Here is a 24,147-nt window from a genome sequence, read left to right as displayed (position 1 = left end):
ATCGGTTACAACAACAAAAAAGCTAATCAAGAGACACACCCCCGGGCAACGGCAGGTGTGGTGGGGGCTTGCTGTTTGCCACGCATAGGAGGGCAATTGCGCTGCGTGTAAATAGCGTTCAGCAATGACACACACGGCTCGGGGGGGGGGGGGGGGGTGGGGGGAGCGGCCACCTCCTCCACACTGGAGAATGACGGAGTTACCCCCCCCCCATTGTGGCGAGATGTGAACTCCCTCCCCTGGTATACAGGAGGTCAGAGGTTCGATCCCGACCCTGACGCCAGTTGTATATTTGGACTTTCTCTCTACCCGTGGATTTTTTCCAGGTTCCTCTGGTTTTTCTCTCCACATTTAGAATCAACGTGCGTTTAGAGTATTTTCCTGCTATAAAGTTCCACATGATAAGCTACTTCATTGAGCTATTATTTGTGGCCAGGTGGCTTCAGAAAATATAGAAAGTTCAGTCGGCCTTTTCCTGGTAAAATATTATTTTTTTAGTTTTAGTTCAGAATGTGAAGCGCAATCTGTTTATCGCAGAACCCACCGCTGCCTGTTATATATTCTTACACGCGAGGTAAATGAACACTTAACAGCAAGTAACTCCTGATACCAGACGAGACAAAGTTATTACGTTTCATCAGTTGCTTTTCAATTTCCTGACAAGAAGATATTATTTAAAGTCAAAGCGAATTCTTCCTCAATTGAGCATTCATGCTCATCGCCTGTTTATAGCCTTGAGCCAGTGCATTGAAATTCCTCATTCCTATGATGGGGTAAGTCTATCCATAGGACAAGCACTTGACTTCCCCCACGAAGTGGTAGTTATTGTATCAACTCCAGAGGTCCGATGAGTTGAGTAAACCCCCAATCAGGATTGGAACTCGCAACCTTCCGAGTGTGAGCCGCCCACTCCAACACTGCTGGGCATACGGTAAACCGAGACAGCTTGATCGCTTCCATTTTATTTTTAGGAACTAACACTGACAACTGGTAACTCCAGCGCAAGTTATAGTTAAAAGGTAACGTTTACTAATACACACAACCATGTGCCACACATTATTCGTTTTTTGTACTCCTGGAGTATACTAAAAACACCACTGCTAGTTTGGCACGATTAATTTCTCATAAGAGCCCCACCTAAATACATGTGCTTATTTATTTACTTTAAGCGTAAATGTGAATAATTTTCACTTCCCTTGGAACCATGCTTGACAAAGATGGGATAAAAAGTTTAAACTTATAAATGTACATATGTTAAGAGCTTCGCAAACCATAACAGGATATAATTCATGTCAAATGAATAAGATATATCAATCGGTTAAGGTACATGAATAAGTTCGTATGTATGTTGAACTTCTTTCGCACCGTACTTGGCCAACCGCGCTAATCGGATGTGCGGGGGGGAAGGACAACAAACTAAATACAAAAAGCAGTTATAAAGAAATTAGTTTGTGAATCTACATGATTTTAAAGTGCAGAGCTGCAGTGGCTTCCTAATATCGGAAGGAAGAGCATTCCAGACGGCCGCAGAAGCGCATCCGAAAACGCAAAATGCAGTGACCGACTTGAATTAATTGATATTCGCTCTCTGCCATAGGAATGTGGACTTTCCAAGGCTGGCTCAGGGCCACCAATATAAATTAGTACCACCCCACACACTGGCACATGAAGTGACCAGCGGCTATAGATCTCCAAATACCTTTCCTAATGTCACTACTACCACAACTTTTACTTAAAAAAACCACACGGGAAAGGGAATTTTAACTCACCAGGACCGAGACACTGGCCGTGGGTTTCCACCTGAAAGTCAGCGACGTTTCCGTGATTTCCGTGATGATCTCGGGCAGAGATCCGGGCAAAGGCCCTGACCGTTCTGATGTCTCAAAAGGGCCGACAGCTGGCTGGCGTGGATGGGTGTCTGGCTGGCGTGGATGGGTGTCTGGCTGGCGCGGATGGGTGTCTGGCTGGCGCGGATGGGTGTCTGGCTGGCGCGGATGGGTGTCTGGCCGATGTGGATGGGTGTCTGGCCGGCGTGGATGGGTGTCTGGCCGGCGCGGATGGGTGTCTGGCTGATGATGTGGGTGCAAGTCAGAAGGAGTGCCAGGCTGGGTATCTGGATGAGGATAAGCCTGAACGCCCACTTGGGAGCCCGCTTCCACTGGAAAAGGTAACAAAGAGAAAGCACACACAAAACGCACGCCCGTCACGAGTACGCAAGCTGCTCAACAGTGCACACTGCATCCAAGTGTTCCTCCTTTCACTGCAAAAAAGGGACGTTGCGATCGGTCTAGAAAAATACGATAACGGCAGCGAGGTAAAACATTCAACAAACCAATATACTCAAAGCTCAAATGTTTGACAAAGTAAATGTAGCCCCACTGGAAGCAAGAAAAGTGGCTCTTGAAAGCTGAAGATTTTCGTCCCCCCCCCCCCCCACACACACACACAAGCAAAAACACTCTGCTTCGACGACAGCTGAGACAAGATAAAGCGGCAACGATGACGATGCTCCTGCGCCCGACGGAAACGCGAGCCATGGGGCGGGTGGGAGGGGGACGTACGAGTCGTGAAAATGGCGCTGAGCGGCACGCTGCGCTGCCCGTTCTTGACGGAGCGCAGCGTGATGGTGTACTCGGTGGCGGGCCGCAGGCCGCGCTCCGTGTGGTGCCGCGCCTCGGGCGACACGGCCAGCGATTTTGGCCGCCCGGCGCCGGGGCGCGTGGGGCCGTAGCTCAGGTGGTAGCTGTCGAGTGCGGCCTGCGGTGCCGTCCAGTTGATGGCGACGCTCGTCTCGGTGATCTCCACGAAGCGCATGTCCGATGGAGCGTCGACCACTGGCGCCCCGGGCAGAAAGCAAAACAAAGGATTCAACGTCGCGCGGCGAATTTGAAAACGTTTTGGCCCCGCGGACGACATGAGATTTTGATTTGGGTCGGCAGCCACGCAGGTAAACTGCACGGCAATGGCGTACGCAGATTTTACTGTGCACGGTAGAAACTAAAAACTCTATGATTCTAGATTTGAAGCTTTCGTGACTGCAAGGATTCACTCTCTTTGGTTTTATTATTTTATTTTATTTTACCTACGTGACTTTACCAAATAAAACCGAAGAGTATAAACTCTATAAGTTGGTCAGATTTAGGCGAGTTACATGCAGAGATGAACTTACACACGATGATCTGCCTCAACAGAATAATTCAGATGCTAAATTGCCTACAATGTGTTACAAGTGGAGAAAATATGACCTTGTGCGTGACGTCAACAGGGGGTGGTGCTTAACTAGCACATAGTACATTTTGATTTAAAGCTTTCGTGACTGCAGTAATTCATATTCTTAGTTTTTTCGGTAAAGTCACATTGAGATACGGTACAGAGAGAGATGGTTATGTTTACTGAAAGGTAGTGCTTGTTGTTACTTACCAAGTAGTAAACAAAGACTTACATTTTTCATATTCTTGGGTCTTTCGGTAAAGTCACGTAGATAGGTTCAAAGAAAATAATAAAAAAATAACAGAAAACTACGACGTTTCGATCGCATCGCAAGTGGTCGTCTTCAGGAAAGGGGGGGGGGGGGGGGGCTAGCTTGTTATTTTTTTTTATTTGAACCTATTTACGTGACTTTACCGAAAGTCCCAAGAATAAGAATTCCTGCAGTCACGAAAGCTTTAAGTCAAGATTTAAAGACTTACATTGTTTAATAAAGGACATATAAACGTATTCTTGGTTATTTCGGTAAAGTCACGTAGAAGGGAAACAATAAAATAATAAAAATATAAAACAATACATTCCTCACAACGTTGACTAAAACACAAGCAATCATCATCAGGTGTGAAAACCACAACAAGAAAATTTTAAAAAGTGGCGTTTTTTTTACGTTAGCACCACGGATAACAATTTGACAGTTTGTTCAGATGGACGAGTCCATCTATGTTAATGGACTCGTGAGAATTTTATTGTTTTATATTTTTTTTATTTTATTGTTTCCCTTCTACGCGACTTTACCGAAAGAACCAAGAATATGAATCCCTGCAGTCACTAAAGCTTTAAATAAAAAGACAAACGGTTATTTATTTTATCATTACAAGACCATCCTGAGCGCAATCACTTTAAACTTCTCAATTAGCGAGCTGCCGAAGGAAAGGAGGAAAAAAATAAAAACCCAATAAAACAAATACAACTAACCCTTAATGACGTAACAAAAAAAACACCACGCGTGACGACGTTACCACGAAACGAGAAAAATTTGTTTCCTGGATTCCGTGCAGACCCAATGCCGCCGAGCAGGTATATATCGAGCGCACACACAGGGCAGTAAAGGGGCGGGGGGGGGGGGTGTGGGCGATAGGAGGGTGGACGCACGTGTTGTTTGCTCGCCGACGAGCGGCTGGCTCTCCTGGCCGCCCTGGTGGTACACGGCGTAGACCTCGAAGCGGTACGTGACGCCTGGCTGCAGGCCGTCCATGTCGGCGAAGGTGTGCTCCGTGAACGGCACGCGGAACGCCTCCTGCGCCCGCCCCAGCGGCGTGACGACGATGCGGAAGCCCATCATGGCGTCGTCGGGGGCGACGGGCCGGTTCCACATGAGGACGATCTTCGTCTCGGTCACGGCGACGAACTGCAGGTCCGTCGGAGGCGCCAGGATCAATTCTGCGAAGAACAAAAAAACAAAAACCGTGAGCTTCGGACGCGAGACGGACACTACCCGCTCACGCAAATACCAATCAGCAGGATTTGTAATGCACCGATAACAGTTTATTTGCTTTAAATGTAACCCAATGATAAAAACAAAGAAGTATGAATGTTCACCATTTAGATATTTTTTCCTGGCAAATAAGAATCTGCTGATAATTAATCCATATCACACAGGACGATAATAAATGATCAAACTCCATAGCTAAGTAGCACACACTAGGATGTGCGAGATGGCAGAAGCTATACTGCGACGAGGCGATGGGATAGAAGTGACAGATTTAGAGGTTTGAAGTCCTTGCCACCTGGCAATCGATGATATCCGTCACTGAATAGCATCGACTACACTGAATTACATGCCTTCGTCACATGATGCTTCTCGTGCCAGACAATTCTACCCAGTGGTGGGCATTGCTTTACCACATTAGTGCACCATCTCCCCAACCATTCATTACACAGATAATCTGCACTCTCCCTTGGGTAGTGCTATGGTGGCAAAGTGCCCGTCATTTGGAAGGTCGAGTTCAAATCCCAATTGAGAGTTAAATTATACAATCATGATTTAGAATTGATATCTGGCCAAATGTATGTCGTGACACTTGCCACCACCTGATATCGCCATTGAAATGCAATTGTCACTTGATGTACATGCTTTTAACAAACCGATTACTATTGTTGTTTGAACTTACCGGTGAGTTGAAGAAACTTGGCCAGATCATTGTGGCCAAACCCAAAGATCAATTACGAATCATATTATTTACTGCGAAAACCAACCTTCTAAGTTTATATAATCACCATTCCCAGGTGCTTAAAAGGGGCAAATGAAAAGAATGATGCCAAGGAGGGATTTTGGACATCAATTGCAAACAAGACATACAAAAGTGCATACTAAAACTAAGTAGGAATTAATAATACAAAACAGACGCATTTACTGGGTGGATAATTCAAGCGGGGCCGCAAATGGCATTATACCTCGGTGTTGGCCCGTGCCAGGCAGCGTGGACTGCTGGATGAAAACGGGTTCGCTGTCCTGCGTCTCCCCCACGGCTGTTAGCGTGATATTGTACGTGACTCCCGGAGCGAGGCCGCTGAGCGTCACCGAGGTGGACTCGCTGGGCAGCGTGAGCTCCGTGCTGGCGAGCTCCGGCCGGGAGCCCTCCTCCACCGGCGTGAACACGATGCGGTAGCCTGTGCAGAAAGCAGCGCGCGCGCGCGTGAGCACACGCTTGTCACTACGGGCCTAACCACCAGTGGTGGTAGGGAGGGGTGGCACGTGTACATGCGTGTGTGCGTGTGTGCATGTTGAACTTCTCAAAGCACCACCGTACATAGAAAAAACCATGCTAATCGGAGGGAGGCATGGGGGAAGGACAAACTAAAGGCAAAAAGCAGTTCTAAAGAAAATAGTTTTCAATTAGGTGGCCTGTAAGGCAGTACTAAAGAAGCCAGCAAGGGTTGGTGGATCACAAAGATCCCCTATATAGCCTTTAACACAGACTTAGGGCAAGTGCTTTACCGAGCACCTATGAAGGCCAGAACGGTACGCAACGGAGTGAGTGGCCAGTATTACGCCCGATCGCCTTCGTCTCCCCAGTGGCGATGTTTACACACCCCACCAGGTACTCATTTGAGGCAGTCAACCTCGGGGAAGCCCAGGACCAGTTCAGAAAATCGTTACTGGTGTTGGTCACGAGCACGAATCGAACTCAGGTTGTCTCGTTCGTCGAGCAGTGCACAAACCACTGCACCACCCCCTCCCCTCACTACACACACACACGCCTTAGCTGCCCCGCCCATCTCTAAACCTTTACAAACAGCCTGCCTCATCAGCAGATTTCCCCCTCTTTTTTCACCCGAAGACGATTGCTTGTGTTGCGATCGAAACGTCGTGATATTGTTATTATTTTTTAGTATTTTCTTATATCTACGTGGCTTTACCGAAAGACCCAAAGAATATTAAATCATGCAGTCAAGAAAGCTTTAAGTCAAGATATAACAAGCAATCATGGCCCCATTGTTGGGTTTGAATTGTTGTGTTTGTTGGCTACTGCAGAGCAATACCTTCTCCAAATCATCCAAGAAACACCGAGCTTAAATCTAGATTGAACACATTTCTCTACAACTGCTTTTGTGTTAAATTTGTTGTCTTTCTTGCGCACCTCCAATTAGCACAGTTGGCCAAGTACGTTGCGAAAGTAGTTCAACATTACACACACATATATATACAGGCTAAAGCACGGATATCGGATTACAGAGCCAGATGCTACTATAGAACAGCATTAAACGTATTGCGCAAATATGACTCTCTCTCAAATTTCTCTCACGTTGTCTCTCATATTCCACAATGTATGTTAAGCTGTCAGCTGTCATTAAATCTGACCAGGAGGCTCAGCGGTAGAGGTAGCGGTACACAATGGGAAGGTTTACCTGGTAAGATAAAAAATAGTTGAGTTTTATTTGTATCAATTTTTTTCCCAGTAATTTGTTTACCTTTCCTATATTTTGCGCTCCTATCGTAATTTTGAATTGTTTGTTGTTTGTAACGTTCTGACCTGCTCCCTACTGTACATCTGTGAAAAAGAGCTTTATAGCTCATCGGATTCCTCCAGTGTGAATAAATATTCCGATTCTGAGATTGTGAATTCAAATCCTGGTTGTAGGGTGGGACGTTAACTGCCAATCATTCGGAGACGATAAAGTGGAGCAACTTTGCGGGGAAGTCAACAGTGGTTGCCGTATGAATGGACATCTCACCCCCGTCATAGAAATGTGGAATTCCTACCTCAGTGCTCATTTGAGCAGGAAATTACGTGACTTTCTTTTCAACTCCAATTATAGCAAGCGATGATGCGGTACAACTTTACCTCTTATGGGAGCCTTTGGAGCGATCCAGCGGATTACAAGGGATGTGTCCGTAGCCTCTGTCACTTCATATTGTTGAGGGGCATCCGGAGCTGCATACAAAACACACGCACACACGCACATTGAAATGGCTGCTCAAATTTTCGATTTTTGATTTTTTTTAAAAACCACCACTATATCTAGATATTTAGATGCCTGTCAATCCCTTAAAAAAAACCTGCAAAAGACACCAGAAACTAATAGGCTACTTGTGTTTATTACGATACTCAATATCCAATACAAAGATCCCCCGTGTAGCCTTAATGGACTGTTGGAGCAAGTGCTGTTAAGCGAGCATCTATGAAGGCCGGCATGGCCTTCATAGGGTGGGTGGGTGGCCAGCACCACACCCGGCCACCTTTGTTTCCCGAGTGACGATGTTTACATACCGCACTAGGTACTAAGACGAAGGTACTTTGCAAGCCTACTGGCTATCAACAAAGATTCGCTCGTGGCCATCCATATATAGACAGACACAATTTCAACCGAGAAGATGGGTACAAACTGAGCAATTATTGTAAGGACGTTATCAACCAGTTTAAGTCATAATTGGCTATGATGTTCCCATCCTACCACCTTCCGATGTTAGTTGTGCTTTACGCCCATTTCAAACTTGCGCTTTCACAGACGCTTCACGCGCCGACCCCTTGGTTGTGGCTCTGCGATCTGCCATTAACATGATAATCTCTTTAACATGCTAATTTTCACCTGGCAGCCCTTTGATTGGTGGAAAACGAACCACCGCCGGGCTCGCTGTCGAACACTTACATTATCATTGCCTGCTGACATTTGGGCTACGTCCATTTCAACCCTTGTAAACAGTTTTCCTTGGAAGCTAACCCCTCTTTTCCTGAAGATGACCACTTGCGTTGCGATCGAAACGTCGTAGTTTTCTGTTATTTTTTATTCTTTTCTTTGAACCCATCTACGTGACTTTACCGAAAGACCCAAGAATTTGAATTCCTGCAGTCAAGAAAGCTTTAAGTCAAGATTATTTAGCTTGTTTACACAGGATAGCCTCACTTTGTCTCAAGACTTTTTCAGGAGGATACCTACCAAGTGTTCACAGTAGGAAGTGCTGCTGCTGCGTGTAATTCCAATTGTTTGCAAGGCAATTTTTCAGCACCAAGAAGTTTGACCAATACCAGCTACGAGAGGAAACTAGAGAGCCAGGAGGAAAACCCGTGACAAAACCAACAGGGGAAGAAGAACACACAGATGCCTGAGCCAGAAATCAAACCATTCCCCCCCCACTCGCGGATTTCTGCCGCCAAAACAGATTTTTAATGACGAATCGTTCAACGGCCGGCAATCGCCTTCAGGTACCACTCGCAGAGAGCAGTGACGGTGCGGAGGGCCGTGCGGCATTACCGGTGGTCTGCGTAGTGATGAGAATGAGAGAGTCGTCCTGTCCATCCGTCACCTCGTACACCTTCACGTGGTAGCGCCTCCCGGGGAGCAGGTTCTCCAGTGACACGGAGTTGGCCGTGTTCGGCAGGTCTGATCGACGACATGAGAAAAGGCACGCGCACCAGTGTGTTCAGGACGAAGCAGCAGGATTGCGGCGTGTAAAAAAGCGTTTTTTATAAGACGTTGATGAAACCCTCAAATTATTTTGGTCGGTCATTAAGTTCAAGAGCTTCTCAGGTACAATGACTCGTTGGTTCCCAACTCAAATTCATTCAAGAAAAGGTCTGAATATGGAAGCATAACACCTGAACCTCCTCAAAGTTTTTTTTATATTTTAGTTTTTCCTCTTACCAACACAGTATCAAAGAGGGTAAAATCCAGCGGGCACAGTGGCTACCGCACTGCGGTACGAATCCCGAGTTTCATTCTCAGTCACGGCTAACATTAGTGGCTACTCATATCTAGATTGGGCCCACCCCCAATCTGCCCTTAACCAACCTACACCAACCAGCGTGGTGAAGTATGGCGAAACCCCCCCACGACCAAACTGCCCCTACAACCCATGTCAACACTGATCACACCCGATGTTGTCTATCGTCGTATCCTCCATCCCCACTCAAGACTTTGTCTCTCTCTGCACACACACCACACCTCTTTGTTTTGTCCTCCTAGCCATCAGATCTTCATTGTGCGGGAATCGAGGCGATATCAGGAATTTTGCAGCGGTTGGGAAGCAGAATAAATAAATCCCGAATAAAACACAGTTTCGAATGAACCGAATTTAAGCGAGGGAAGGTAATCTCAGATTAAAAATATTGTCAGATATATACTTTAGTGAATTTATCCTGTGGATTTTATATGAACACTGCTAGGCAGTTGGCCAAAGTGTGCGTGCTCAGGTGCCAGCGGATGGAGAAATATTGAGGGGCAGGGGCATTGCACTGCCACTAGGTGATGCCTGCACCTCCCGTGAGATTGCCCGGAAACGGTGGTGGAGGTTTTGCACCGACCGCGAGTCCGGCTGCGTGTTTAAATCGAATTCATAGTGGGCTGCATATGAAACTTTCATTAATTTATTCCGTGCTCCGTCCGTAGACCAGTGAGAGGCACAATTCTCCCCTCAGTGTCACTCCATCCATCTTCCACCGATCTCTTCATCTGCTTGCATGTCCATCCTTATTAAAAATCTACAGCAGCGTTCTTAATTACAAGGACTGTGGGCCACTGGTGGCCCCTGGTGGCCTTTAGTGAGGCTCCTGACAATACATGTGAAAACACTTCCATCATTACCGTGCTGTCAAACCCAATGTTCAAATGTGTGGCAGCCCTCATATTGATGATGTCTTATCGATCAAAGTGGCCCCCTCTGATCTAAAGTGATCAACCTTTCTCTTCCTCTTGGTTTTTTCCCCAAAAAACCTTCCTTTGATGAGCTTCATCCATCCCACTACTACTTGCTCAATCACTTCCTCCAGCAACGCCATTCAATCTCACTACCACCTCCCCCAATAATTCAGGTTATCGTCCTCTTTCCCCGATTAATCTTCTCTCACCTGACACGAGAACCTCTCTCTCCCCCTCTCCATCTGCATTGTCTTCTTTCCGCCCAGCATATTTTCACAACTCTCCACCAAAACCATATTTCAAAAACCTCCCAACGGAGGTTCGGATTCCTTTGAATTAAATTGCAACGTGCTGCAATTTCCAAGGGTGATAGATAGAGGCGCAGTGGACTTGCTGACAAAACTGCTGGCATCACTCGCCCAGGTCCCACTACCACCCGCCGTGCCGCCCCTGTGGCACACGCACAAACGCCGCGGCACCATGCATGCCCACGGTACGCCTGGCGGCAGCAAGGGGACAGGCGGCCACAGGGGCTCACCTAGGCGGTGCGTGACGGCGCCGTCTTCGCTCAGCTCGTACTCCACGCGGAAGCCGGACACCGACGACGAGGTGGACACCCAGGAGACGAGGAAGCTGCTCGAGGTGATCTCGGTCATCGTCTCGGAGGCGCCCGAGAGCACGGGCGGCACGGTGCCCCCGACGAACGAGCTCTGTCGCGTCTCGCCCTCGTTTCCTCGAGTGACTGGGGGCGGTGGCGCAGGGGGTGGGCAAGGTGGGGAGGGGATGCGATAGTGGAGCGAGTGTAAGGTCAGCGTTTGCAGACATCTTGCTCACGACTGTATTCTTTCACGTTACGTCGATACTGCAGGTTACGAACGAGACAACGCAAATATCCCAAGCATGCTCTCTATTTTGCAACATCGATAAGAATTTTTTTGGTTAGATTGCATAAATATAAATGTCAATAATGAAGGTTTCGGGGTTAGATCACGCAAGTATGTGACGTGAATAATGTTGGTCGCAAAAGCCTACGTGTTAAATATAAATGTGTAAATAGCAACCACCCGGACACAGCCAAATAGTAAGGTTTTTCACATAAACAAAACATGGCAATTCGTTATTAGTTCAGCACACCAGTGTGTTGGAGAATAAACTCACACCATTTACTGTTCACGTACAATATTTCGCCGGTAATCACAACCAGCCACATCAGGCGGTGACGTGACCTCGCGCTCGCTCGTCTGCCACCTGCTGTAGAAGTTCACGGTTCGATTCCAGAGACTGCCCAAATACTGCAGGTGTTTTAATCGTAAAAATGCCGTTTGTTTCACAGCGAGCGTTACACGTGATATCATCATTCGCAAAGGAGTAGGCCTATTGTGTGCCGGTGTCGTCTGAAGATTACTCGCCCGGCCACATTTGTCTCCCTGGTGGCAATATTTACACACCGCACCAGGTACTCAATTGTGGCCGAGTCAACCTAGTTGAGGCCCAGGACCGGTCCAGATAATCGTCACTGGTGTTGGCCGTGAGCGGGAATCGAACTCGGGCTGCCGAGCTCAAGACATCGACAAAACAACAACACCAGCCATTCACCACTAAGTGACAGTGACGTCACCATGGCGCCTGCACAAGGTCAGACACACACACACACACCGACAGACACGCAGCTCTTACAGTGGTGCGTGACAAGCGAGGTGGTGAACTCGAAGCGCGTCACTTCGCGCAGGCCGGACACCAGCAGCGTGATGAGCTGCCCCTCGTACGTCAGGCCCGGCTTCAGCCCAGTGATGGTGTAGGAGTTCAGGCGTGCCGGCACGGACACCTCCCGCCAGGACAGACGGCTGTTTTTCTGCCAGCAGAAGTCATTGAAGGTACGTGTTACATGGGAAGTCGAAGAACGGGGCGTGCTTTCAGAATTTACAACGGCACGCTCGACGCATTCTTGAGGAGGTTTCGGTGGCAGAGTCAAAAACTGCACACACGTGTTCTCCCGGCGAACAAAGTCGGCAACACGCCTCCGATATTAATGCAGTGCAGATTTTACGGCGATTTTTCATCTCTTCTTCATTTAATTCGCATTTCATTTGCTTTACTTTTACTTCATTATACTCAACAACAAAAAAATTACAAAATTGTTAACAACCATATTTCAGTGTTTGCGACACCTTGCTGTTATTGGCCATTCCCCAAAAAAACTCAAAATCTTACCGTCCGTTTTATTAGCTCTGGCTGGGTGCCATTACCCAGAATTCCAGCTGCCTTTTCATTTATAGCTTCACAGGTGAGTGTGTGAATGATGGTGGAAAATGATCTAGCCTCTACTGAATAAACAAGCGTTTCAATTTTCTTTGGTTCTTTCGGTAAAGTCACGTAGAATGAGAATAAAATAATAAAATAAGACAATAAAATTCTCACGAAGTTTCGGCCACAACACAAGTAGCCTTCTTACTCAATTGTGGCCGAGTCAACCTAGACCTGTAGTCCCTGTCATCCCGACATGTCTGTTCCTTAACCTGAAGGCTACTTGTGTTGTGGCCGAAACTTCGTGAGAATTTTAGTCTTATTTTATTTCATTATTTTATTCTCATTCTACGTGACTACCGAAAGAACCAAAGAAGATGAATCCTTGCAGTCACGAAAGCTTTAAATCGAAATTTAAGTGTCTCAATTATTTTCAAGATACTCTGAGTGTTTGTAATGAGGTGTCAATGGTAACCCACATTGACAAACTTCTCACAGAGAAAACAGGGAAACAAGTTGGGCAATATATACTTGTATTTTTTATTGGGGTAGGTTTGTGCCAAAACCGAAGCAGGTGAGAACTATTGCCTTGGAGAAGACAGTTAATTCAGAATCAGAATATTTATAATGGAGGAATCCGATGAGCTATAAAGCTCTTTTAACAGATGTACAGTAGGGAAATGGCGTCAGGACGTTACAACAACAAATAATACAAAAAATACGATATTTGACGATGCCAAGCATTGATTGGCATCGTCAAATATCATTGCTTGGCATCGTCAAATATTCTCAGGGGTGGAAGACTTTGGGTTTTTGTTGTTGCACCAATCGCTTACAAACACTCAATACTTACAAAAGCGCTCGCAGTTAATTCGAACATTAGGTAATAAAGAGCTTAATAGCTCATCGGATTCCTCCAGTATAAATAAATATTCATGCTTGGTGGTGGTGGTGGGGGGGGGGGGGTACCTGTCTCCAGCGGAGCAAGTACCCCGTGACGTGAGGCAGCTGCTGGGTGTTGGCCCACTCGATGCGCGGGTGGGAGCTGGCCTGGTTCGAGGCATCTGAGATGAAAACTTGGATGGGAGTTTTTACTGCGCACCACACAGACCAGGGGGGGGGGGAGGGGGAGGCAACGTACTCTCTCTGAATACGAACACACGGACGAGGAAATGTATAATAAATACAAAACACGCACAGACAAAGCAAATGTACTATACATACATGTACACAGACCAAGTACAAAGCAATATACTCATATTATAAAAATAAATATAAAACACACACACACACAAAGCAATTTACTAGAAATATAAACAGACAATGCAAGGTACTATAAATACTAAGAATACAAACATTATGCACCAAGGTCTCGACTGCACCCCGGGTTGTTGCATGAACACATAGATTGGCAATTCATCAGTGGTATGGACCGCCAAACAACTCCGTTGCTCAATGCAGTTATATCAAGCTACGGAAGTGCGTAGTTGTGTACGATCACACGCTGGCCAGCATTGTGCAGTTATATTTTGATATGGGTCCTGTTTATTTATGAAACTGTCTAACAATAGGACTCTGGATGCCAAATTCCACCTTGGAACCTCGCGGTTTATTTCCTTCGACCTTAGAAGACAGAAAAGTTTTCAGTTATGTAGACAATCATCTATACTTTTGACATTTTAGTTGCCGATTTTGTTTATCTTTGGGTGACAATAATATCACATGCTGATCTACGATTAGTGGCAGTGTCCTGGGTGTTAGCGAGGTAATAGGATTTTCTTTACCCAGGAAGGCTTCAAAAATCATTCAGCAAAATGGAGCTTACTGCCACCTGATGAAGCTCAAAGAGATTGGAGCAAAAACGCCATAAGGCGTTGATGTTGAATTCAAAAGCCTACCGCCACCGGTGAGGAAGAACGTTGTTTATAACTCGATCAGTACATTGGCACGTATTAATTAATTTATTTGTAGGCGTCACTAACAATCTTGTCGGGTGATAGAGGGCTCGTGAATAGAATGTTGGCAGAAAACGACCAAAGTGGCCCAACCCTAAAAACAAATACAGAGTAGAAACAAAAACTGATATTCAGCTTGGGGGGCAGGGGGGGGGGCACGCAGGCCCCTCTGGGTGCATAACCTCACTGCTGCTGTCAAAGTAAGCGTACCACACACGAGAATCACTCGGCCACATCCTGTTGTGGCTGGAAAACCCACGGCCAACGCGAGCCGCCTCACCACAGCAGAGGTTCATTCAAAACAGCGAGACGTTAGTACAGATGGTGCCAGTTGATGACAAATACACTTTGGGACCAGGAACTCCTCTCACCACATCTGCACAAAACGTTTTCTAAAAACCGCAGCTGCTTTCGTGCGAGCGAATCCAGTCCTCAATCTACGCCTGCCCGAGTCGTTTGTCATTTCGTTTTTTTCCCCCCCACACATCTCTAAACGAGCAGACGTAGATTGATGTGCGTGCGTGTAGTAACCCACACGGCGCATCGCTTTGTCGCCACCGCACAACTGAGACATGCCCAGCAGAGTACAACAATTAAGTAAATGTTAATGTGCTATATTAATAATATGGAAAATCAGGCCCAGGACTTCATCACCCAGAATGCAACGGATCTCATTCGCATCTTGAAAGGTTGAGCCTGGACATTGCGTGGATGGATGACCACGATGCATAACAAGTGTTATAGGCTGCCAAGGTACATGGTGGGCAGTGCAGAACGACCCTTTAATGTACTGTACTTGTATGCTCGCTACATCTATACTTCCCGTTTCCATCAACCCGTAGTGACCAGTGTGGTAAAGTATGGAATATAGCTGTCACAATTGTTCAGCAGTGGATTGATGTGGTTGAATATTCACACCAAATCAGATTTGTACAAGGGAGCATCTAAAAAAAACGTAATAAAATATTAATTTATATATTCAACATTCACTACGAAATGGTAACAATATCACCGTAGTATGTTTGCAAAATACATTTGCATTATATTGGCAAACAGGTATCCAAAACAGGCCTCAACTTCTACTGCAAGTGGCATGCATTTTTAAAAGCCCCACGAGTACCGTTTAATGCCGCATTTGTTTAATCTGAAAAAGGTTCAAATCTCGCTCTCCAAGCAACACACATTTCACGTCGCGTGTTCATCTCACAGTAAAAAAAAAACCCCACCACACCGCAACAGACACAGAGTCATCGTATGGCGTTCCACTTCTGGGCTGCAGCCGCTCGCACAAATTCAAGGGACATTGTTCGCCATGTACGGGGCAAGATCTCCCCTCCTCCTGCTCGTGCCCCACCACGACGCCACGTGCCAAATTAGTGCGAGGCAAACCCCCCCCCGCCCCCAACGGCTTGCAGCATCAGCAACAGTACCAGTTGGACTTGCTGCATTTTATTTAAATGCATAGGATTGTATAATAATGATCATTAGTATAACCTCTCTTTACGACCACCCGTGTTCACGACTAATCGCTTAACCACGGGCCTCCATAGAGCCCAATGTGTTCACTTACCGACCATTCCCCTTTTAACGACAGGCTGTTGTCGGTACAGTCAATTAATGCATTGATTAAATCACGTTCATTTTCATGTTGCGTGTTTATAGTGGTGTTAGTATTTTTATGTATTAATATCCATTGTTTAAATATTATAAAGTATGTTTTTTGGGTGGAAAAAAATGGGTAACTTTCCATGCCATCGGAACGAATTAAGCCTTTAACGTGCATTTCCTATACTCGCTTAATGACCAAATCACTTCACGACCGGTTTCATGGAACCAATTACCGTCGTTAAGACGAGGGTTCGACTGTAATTCCATTTATTTCATGCTTTTCATCAAGTGCTGTCCAGGACACAGCAGCAGCAGGCACTCAGCATAAAAATAATTATATTCGAAATACATTCTAAGAATCCATTTACGAAATGAACTAAAAGGTGAATAAGCGGAAGCATATAAATAGGTTTTAAGACGCATTAAAAAAAATGAGAGATCCCTGATATCTCGTGAGCGAGCATTCCATAGCCAGGGGGCTACATGGGGACAAAACCTCGGTCACCCGTAGACTGAAGCCTCGACCTAGGAATGCAGATAAGATCTGCCATCCCCAGATCTTAAGGCCCTCGAGGGCAGCATATGGGTGCAGGATGTCAATGATGTAGGCTGGGGCAAGACGATTAACTGATTTGTAAGTTAATAGGATTTTAAACTGTATAGTTAAACCCTTGTTAATTCGACACAGGATACTGTGTGGATACTGTGTCGAATTAACTCCACAATGCCTCCTGCCCAAATAAAATAGTTTTTCCAAATTTGTTTTAAAAATTCTTCACACATCATACACATTGCACATGCCCTGCATCAATTCTATCCAAAACATTATATTTGTCTCGCAGACTAAGGGACTTATACTTCAGTCCCTTTTTATTACTTCTTGATGTAGGTGTAGGCGACATTTCTGAGAGGGTTGGCTTGCACAGAGTGCATAAGCAAGGTAAAGTCCAAAGCGACAGGTCTGGACTGACGCTCACCACGCGCACCGCCACCAGACTGAGTAGTTATTTTGGCTGTGGCGCGTGGCGTCGCTCCACGTGTATGCCGGAATTGGACCATTCGGTACGGCAATTCGGCTCATGGCGAATTACTAATATACCGTAAATATGCCAAACGCGCAGCTGTACTGAATTATCCCCAATTACGAAAATAACAAATACCGAAATAACGAGGTTTTACTGTATTCTATGTCCATTGAACTTCCTTCGCACCGTACGTGGCCAACCGTGCTAATCGGAGGAATAAACTCCTCAATCGCAGAGCTTGAAGGTCGAACGTCGACTGTGCCTTGGTTGTCACTGCAAAGACGGTCACCGCATTGCGTCGCGCTTTCAAACGCGCATCTGCAGCCGTCTGGAATGTTCTTCTTTCCGATATTAGGAAGCCACTGGGAGCTATGCACTTTTAAATCTAGATTGAAAACTCATTCCCTTTAGAACTGTTTTTTTGTTTAGTTTGTTGTCCTTCCCCCGCACCTCCGATTAGCACAGTTGGCTACGTACGGCGCGAAAGAAGTTCACCATACATGGATACGAATGTTGATGGCTGTTCTTCATACTTTGCTAATTAACGCGCACGAACAGCAGTGACGAGTGGTGATTGGCGCACTGCGCTGTAAACTTGGCTCCCCTTTCACAAACCCGCAGTGACCAGCCTAGTGAAGTATGGTCAAACAGTTCAACATTCATATATACAGCTGTGGGATGTGGTGGAAAGGAAGCAATGGCGAGGTGCAGTGGCACCAACAGCGTTGGCCATGAACAATGTTCTACTTAAGTGTCGTCAGGCCATCTGGTGCTGTGGGGATAGAGCAACTCGACTGTTGTTTCGTAGGCCCAAATCTTGGCTGGTGGTCGACTCGGACCCATCGGGTTTCTGGTGTTGACAATGTGAACCCCCCCGCTGTGCGAAAAGTCAACAGCGGCTGTTTTCACCACCGGCGCAGGGGTGCCTTGGAAGTTGAAAACATAATCCCGTGGTTCACTTGACCACGTGGATACTTTGGCTTTCATTTACAGTATGCCGCTGTGCGTGTGGGAGAGGTGCTCGCTAACAGCACTTGTGCCAACAGTTTGTTAAGGCTAAACGGGGAATCTTTGTCTCTAGTGGTTAGCCTACTGTGCTATGATCCCGGTGGCCTGAGGTCGATTCCCGCTCACGGGCAACACCAGTGACGATCATCTGAACCTGTCCTGGGCTGCCCCGAGGTCGACTGGTATAGTGTGTAAACATCGTCACTAGGGAGACAAAGGCAGCTGGGTGCGGTGCCATGCTGGCCTTCAGGAGGTGCCCTCTGACAGCACTTGCCCCAACAGTCTGTTGAGGCTAAGGGGGATCTTTTGTATAAATACGAAGGAATTTATATTACAGCAAAACGCTGTCACGAATACAGTTGTATATCACTCGACTCTGGCAACATTGTAGGAATGGTCCCCCACCATGAAAGCGTCATCACATCAAGCTACACACATGCTTTTCATAATAGCACAGTTGTAAACTACCACATTTAGAATTGTTTACCACATCCTTCAGGCTTCCACCAAGAGTTAATCGCAAAGTCTCCGGCCCTCACAAAAGAGCCGTCACTACGACTACGATGGTGCTACCAAGACTCCTCAATCACAACAACAACAACAACCACCACCGCTATTCACCACTAAGTGGAGGTGACATCACCACGGCGCTTGTGCAAGGCTATGTGCACCTTGAGGCCACGTGAAGTGTCGAACGCCCGCTGGCAGGTCACGTGGCAGACCCAGGTGCCACGGGTCGACTGACTGAGATGACTGGCTGATACACCACCTGTGCCCCCTACTGTGCCAACCTGCTGTGCTTTAGCCACCCGGCGCTCCGCTCGTTGTTGTGAGCGTCACTCCTCCGCCCTCCGTTGTTGTTGGAGGGCGACTGCCTCCAACTGCCCAGTAGCGTCCTTCACGAGCCTCCTCCACAGAGGCCAATCTTGACACTGCTGGTACCAGTCATCGGCAAGTCCACTCAGCTCCACGTCCTCCTGTACCACATCACTCCATCTCTTCTCTAGCCTGTGCCGTGCCCGTTTAGCCCCCTCTGTCTGGCCAAACAAAAGCTGTTTGAGGCATGCGGTGGCTGAGAATGCGGGCTACATGACCCAGCCAACGCAGCCTTGCCTGCCGGAGGAGCTCACCGATGGGACTTTGTCCAGATCTTTGAAGGATTTGTGAGCTCCTCACACAATCCAGCCTGGTTAAACCCAGGATAGATCGTAGGCAGGCCAGCCTAATTGTTTCTAACCGGCAAAGATGTTCCAATCACGAGCATGCCAGAACATCTGTTCATCGCAGTCCTCTCACCGGCAGCAATTGTAACTTAGTTACGAAGGAGGGAGAGGACAGCAAATGGAGCTGAAGAAAAGTGCCCAGTCGAATGTACCTACACAGAACACGATGGACCTCTCTCTCCACCTTTACAAAAACAAACGCATTAAACGTGTTCCAGTAATAACAGTTTGAGACGTAAATGTAACCGACGACACATTTATCAGAAAGGGGACTAAACCACTGCCACATGTGCAACATTAACCCTAATACGAGCATACCTCAAAACCGAATGCTGATTACTGCCATGTGTCACTGGCCGTTCGTTTAACGGGCCCTAAATTACGTGGAATTTAAGGGCGACTGGAAAACGCTTGTTGGTTTATTTTCCTTAGCCTTAAATTTATTTCCCACCACCCAAAAAAGGTAACAGCTTAATTAATTAAATATAACCTAATTTTCTTGAAAAAATATGAACAATGCTCCAACGAATATCAATACAGTGACATAAACACGGAATTAGATTAAATATACAAAATGCCTCTTTCACAGACAGGAGAAAAATAATATTTATTTAACCCCAATTTACTGCTTTCCTTCTTGATTTGCTTATTTACCAGATAAAGCCCATTGAACTATTAGCTCCAAATCAGAGGCAACCTGGCCACATGTGATTACAGTCCATCGAAGTGACTTATATCATCACGTGGGAATTTATAGTAGCAGCCATATAATCTAAAAGGCACGTTTCTAAATGTGGAGGGAAAAACTATAGGAACACACAGAAAAATCGACATGATCACCGAGGGGAGATAAATTACACGGATTCCAAATATACGACAGGCATCCCCAGGATCTGGGATGGAACCCACGACCTCCTGCGTATCAGGTGATGGAGATACCGTCTCCTCGAAACTGCAGCACCCCATGATTAAGATGGTTAAGATAGTGGAAGAGAGTAATACACTGGGTGATTGATTGTTGATCACACTACTCAAGAGACTCCCTGATCAACATCAGCATTCAGCTGGAGCTCATCCATTCACACCGCTGCCGAGCCAGTGGTGGAAATCCCTCATTCATATGGCAGAAGAAGAAGTGTATAACCATTTGACACAACCACTGTGGCTGACTTTTCCAGGAGGAATTATGGGCAGAGTCAATCCCCCAACGAGGATTGGAACTCGCGACCTTCCTATGACGAGCCACAAGCTCTACCACGGAGCCACCCGGCCAAAAGAATATATTCATTACAATAAATTCAACATTATTTAACACAGGTGTGATGTTTGCACAGTTGAGGGAGGTCAAGTGTGACCAGTTTGAATGCAAGAGAACATGATCATTTTCTCAGTCCTGAAATGTAATCCGTTTTAAAAACAGAAGTAACTGCATTTTTAACGATAGACTGACAACAGGGATGGAGATGAAGTTTAACACAGTTGTAGGCTTTTGCGACCAATATTATCCGTAAAAGGTTGTTGGGTTAGATCACAAGAATATAAAAGTCTCGTTAAACCCGCCACCGCCTGACAACCAAATTTTTTAAGGTTTGTCACGTGAACATAACATGCGAATGCATTACTAGTACAGCACACGAGTGTGTTGGAGAATAAACCCACAAGATTTACAATTCGAGTGCCATCACGTTTTGCCAGTAATTACAATTAACATCATCAGTCAACAGCCAGAGTTGTGGAGAAATCCACCTCCTGTTTACTCCTATTAGGAATGGAGATGTGGCAGAATGGTTGGCACACTGGATTGTAAACCTGACCAAATGAATTGGGTTCCGGGCCACTGCTAACATCAGATGACTGAACTGACCCCCTCACCTCTTCACCCACTTTCACTGACCAGCATGGCGGAATATGGTAAAACAACCCTCACATGGCTGACACAGGGCTGTACGTTACACAACGAGCAAAGACTGACTGTAGCATTTTTTTGAAGGCTCGTTGTATTAAGAGTCCTATACAATCGGCGAGTGCGGTTGCCTGCATTTCTGCCTCATCAGGCAAGGGGTTGCACCTAGGCTACGAGATGTGTCAAGAACTACGCCTCCCGCAAATGCGTTTATGTAAAAACCCACGGAAACGGTACGATTCACAGAGCAAGCGGCGTTGCTGCAACTATCGCAAGCCAAGTGATGTGGAAAATAACGCCGCATTTACAAACAAAAATACACACACTTTTCAAATTCCAGTCGAGGGAGAGAACAGCCGCCGGAAAAAAAAAAAAACGCGATTCTTCAAACCGAGGCGACCTGACCAACAAAACTATAAACAAGACAAACTCACAATTGTCAAGCACACCGTGCCCATAAGGGGATAAATAACCACAACGGGCGACCTTATGGGCAATGACCCTTCTTCAGTGCACGTGAAATGTGCTATCGACGAGGCTCAATGCATGCAACGTTGCCCATTATATATTTTTTTCTCCTTTTAAGGCCACGGCGATATTGACAAATGCATGGAGTTGTTCATTTGTGTGCTTGTACACAAACCACTGCCATTGCTGTATCGCTGAATAATAAATTGAATGCTGAACCGCTCGCACGTTGAGGTTCAGCGGTGAACAGGACCCCACCACCCTGCAACTTGCATACGTCTCAGAACGGGAAAAGGGTTAAGACAACATCTCCCAAAATTTGAACATGGCTTAACACCTTACCCAGCTCAGGGAAAAAACCAACCAGGGGGCCCGGAATGTATGAGCACACAGTACTTAATAATAACAACGCACAATTCCCCATTCGAAAGAGGTATCTATAAAAAAGCATTTCTATAAAATCGGGCACTTTCAAATGGGCGATTTACCGGACAAATTATTTTAAAGCGGGCACGTGCGCGCACGGATAAAAATGCATTTGAAATGCACGACCCTTCGTACCTTCGTTCAAATTTGTCTGAGGATTGCAGCTCCATTCGCCAATGCCTTTGCCGAGGCAGATGCACATGTACGGCGAGCCCTCCACAAGTCGCACCCACGTCTCTCCGATCTGGTAGAACTGCCTCGAGTCCGTGTCCTGGCACTGGTCTGCGGACCACACACAACAACACGGCCACAAAAGCAGGATTTGAGACACGGTGTGGTCAACGGTGATGGGGGGGGGGGGGTCATTGGTGTAAAGTCCCCACGCCACGTGCTGTTATAGCTTCGCCACACCTTTGGAGTAAAATAACGTTACGTGGGAAGTTTTAGCGATTCAGCCCAGTGACTTTTACACGTAATTTTGTTGAAAGGATTTAGCAATACGGCTACTTCTCGTTTTACGGGGGGGGTTGTGTTCTTGACAAAACGACGCGTAACTCAAAAATCGCTTATAAATAAAGGGAATGGTTGGGGTTAGGGAGAGCACACTAGCGAACCTCCTTCTTACGACTACATATTGGACTGGTTACAGTACATATATTTACAATACTGCCGTACATGTATTAAAGATAGTCAACAGCCTATTTAAAGAAGGATTTGGAGACATCCTTGGATGTAGCTGGACGTTTACCAGACACATTGGTATACAAATCTGCACAAGACAAAATTCAATATGGTGAGCGATAAAGTAGATGCTGATGCTTCTGCCCTTGCTTGTGGTTGTTGTGCTGCACCTCAGACAGCATCGCCGCTGAACTTTGGTGCCTGACTAACGACGAGCTCGCAGCGTGTTCTCTGTACACCTAGGACAAAGCGCTGGAGTGCGCTATTTCAACAATAGTTTGCACATAATAAGTGTTAGTTAATCTAACCCACCTATTTCAAAATCGTGTTACGTAAACGCACGTAAAACGCGAGGCGACCATGTAGCTTGCCCGCGTGATGTTAGCACTTTGCTGCCGTGCGAAATCACCAACAGGGTCGGTAAAAAAAAGGCTATTGTTGGTCGACGGGACGCTCTTAGCGAATATTATGGGGGGGTGGGGGTAGCGTGGGAAAGTTATACATGCATTTGCCTGGAAAGGATGGGTGGGGCACTGAGAATGTTTGTAAATTTTCATAATGGCTGTGTGGTTTTGTTAATTTCAATCACGTTAGACGAGAAGGAGGGGGGACGAGGGCATAGGCAGCTTTGACCACGTTTGAATGAAGACACCGGTCATTTTTGTAGTGCAGCAAAATCTTTACGGAGTCTTCAAAGTTTGAACGGCAATTGTCAAGGCGGGTGGAGATGCATCCGGTGGAAACTCATTTAGAACCATAGATTATTTAGAGTATTTGTCTGCTATAAATTTCCACACAACAAGCCATTTCGTTGAGCTTTCATTTGTGGCCAGATCGCTTCTGAAAAAGAAGCCGATAGCTCAGTGGGCTTTACCTGATAAAACCAATATTAAGATTAAGTTAGTTTTTTGGGGTTTAGATCATTGTGTATGTGCAATGTTATTTCATGTATCTATAACCCTCCACCACATTGATTCGACTGGCACGTGACAACTCTATTTGATTGGCTCTGTCAGGTGGTGGAAGGGTTATATTGTTAAAAGAAACTGGACATTGTACCTACCCGATCGAATGGAAAATACAACCAATTATGAATCACCCCTTCTAATAATTATCCCAGATACATAGATGCACTGTGTTGTGTTTCCCAGCTTTGTTTCTCCAACAGCCATTTTCTTTTGTTCAGGAAAATGTATACTCTTTGGTTCTTTCGGTAAAGTCACGTAGGTAGAAAAAAATATATATCACGTTTCGATCGCAAC

At 46.2% G+C, this 24,147-nt stretch overlaps 1 protein-coding gene across 6 annotated transcripts in view; it reads right to left on the bottom strand.

The window, feature by feature from the left end:
* Positions 1 to 24,147, bottom strand: part of LOC116943884 (tenascin-X-like) — a 156,527-nt gene that overhangs the window by 93,027 nt on the left and 39,353 nt on the right. For all 6 annotated transcript variants that reach the window (XM_032957190.2, XM_032957195.2, XM_032957191.2 and 3 more), the window contains 10 exons: positions 22,340 to 22,486; positions 13,558 to 13,682; positions 12,022 to 12,196; positions 10,883 to 11,086; positions 8,962 to 9,090; positions 7,554 to 7,643; positions 5,662 to 5,877; positions 4,360 to 4,647; positions 2,562 to 2,834; positions 1,770 to 2,158 (listed from right to left, as the gene is read on the bottom strand). In XM_032957190.2, coding sequence (XP_032813081.2) covers positions 1,770 to 2,158; positions 2,562 to 2,834; positions 4,360 to 4,647; positions 5,662 to 5,877; positions 7,554 to 7,643; positions 8,962 to 9,090; positions 10,883 to 11,086; positions 12,022 to 12,196; positions 13,558 to 13,682; positions 22,340 to 22,486 — 2,036 coding nt within the window. The remainder of the gene's footprint in view (positions 1 to 1,769; positions 2,159 to 2,561; positions 2,835 to 4,359; positions 4,648 to 5,661; positions 5,878 to 7,553; positions 7,644 to 8,961; positions 9,091 to 10,882; positions 11,087 to 12,021; positions 12,197 to 13,557; positions 13,683 to 22,339; positions 22,487 to 24,147) is intronic.

Source organism: Petromyzon marinus, chromosome 19, assembly GCF_048934315.1.
Source record: "Petromyzon marinus isolate PM22_M1 ecotype Great Lakes invasive population chromosome 19, UKy_Petmar_22M1.pri1.0, whole genome shotgun sequence".
Taxonomy (NCBI): Eukaryota; Metazoa; Chordata; class Hyperoartia; order Petromyzontiformes; family Petromyzontidae; genus Petromyzon; species Petromyzon marinus.
The sequence above is the reverse complement of the archived record's forward strand: the minus strand, read 5'-3'. Positions and strand labels throughout refer to the sequence as shown.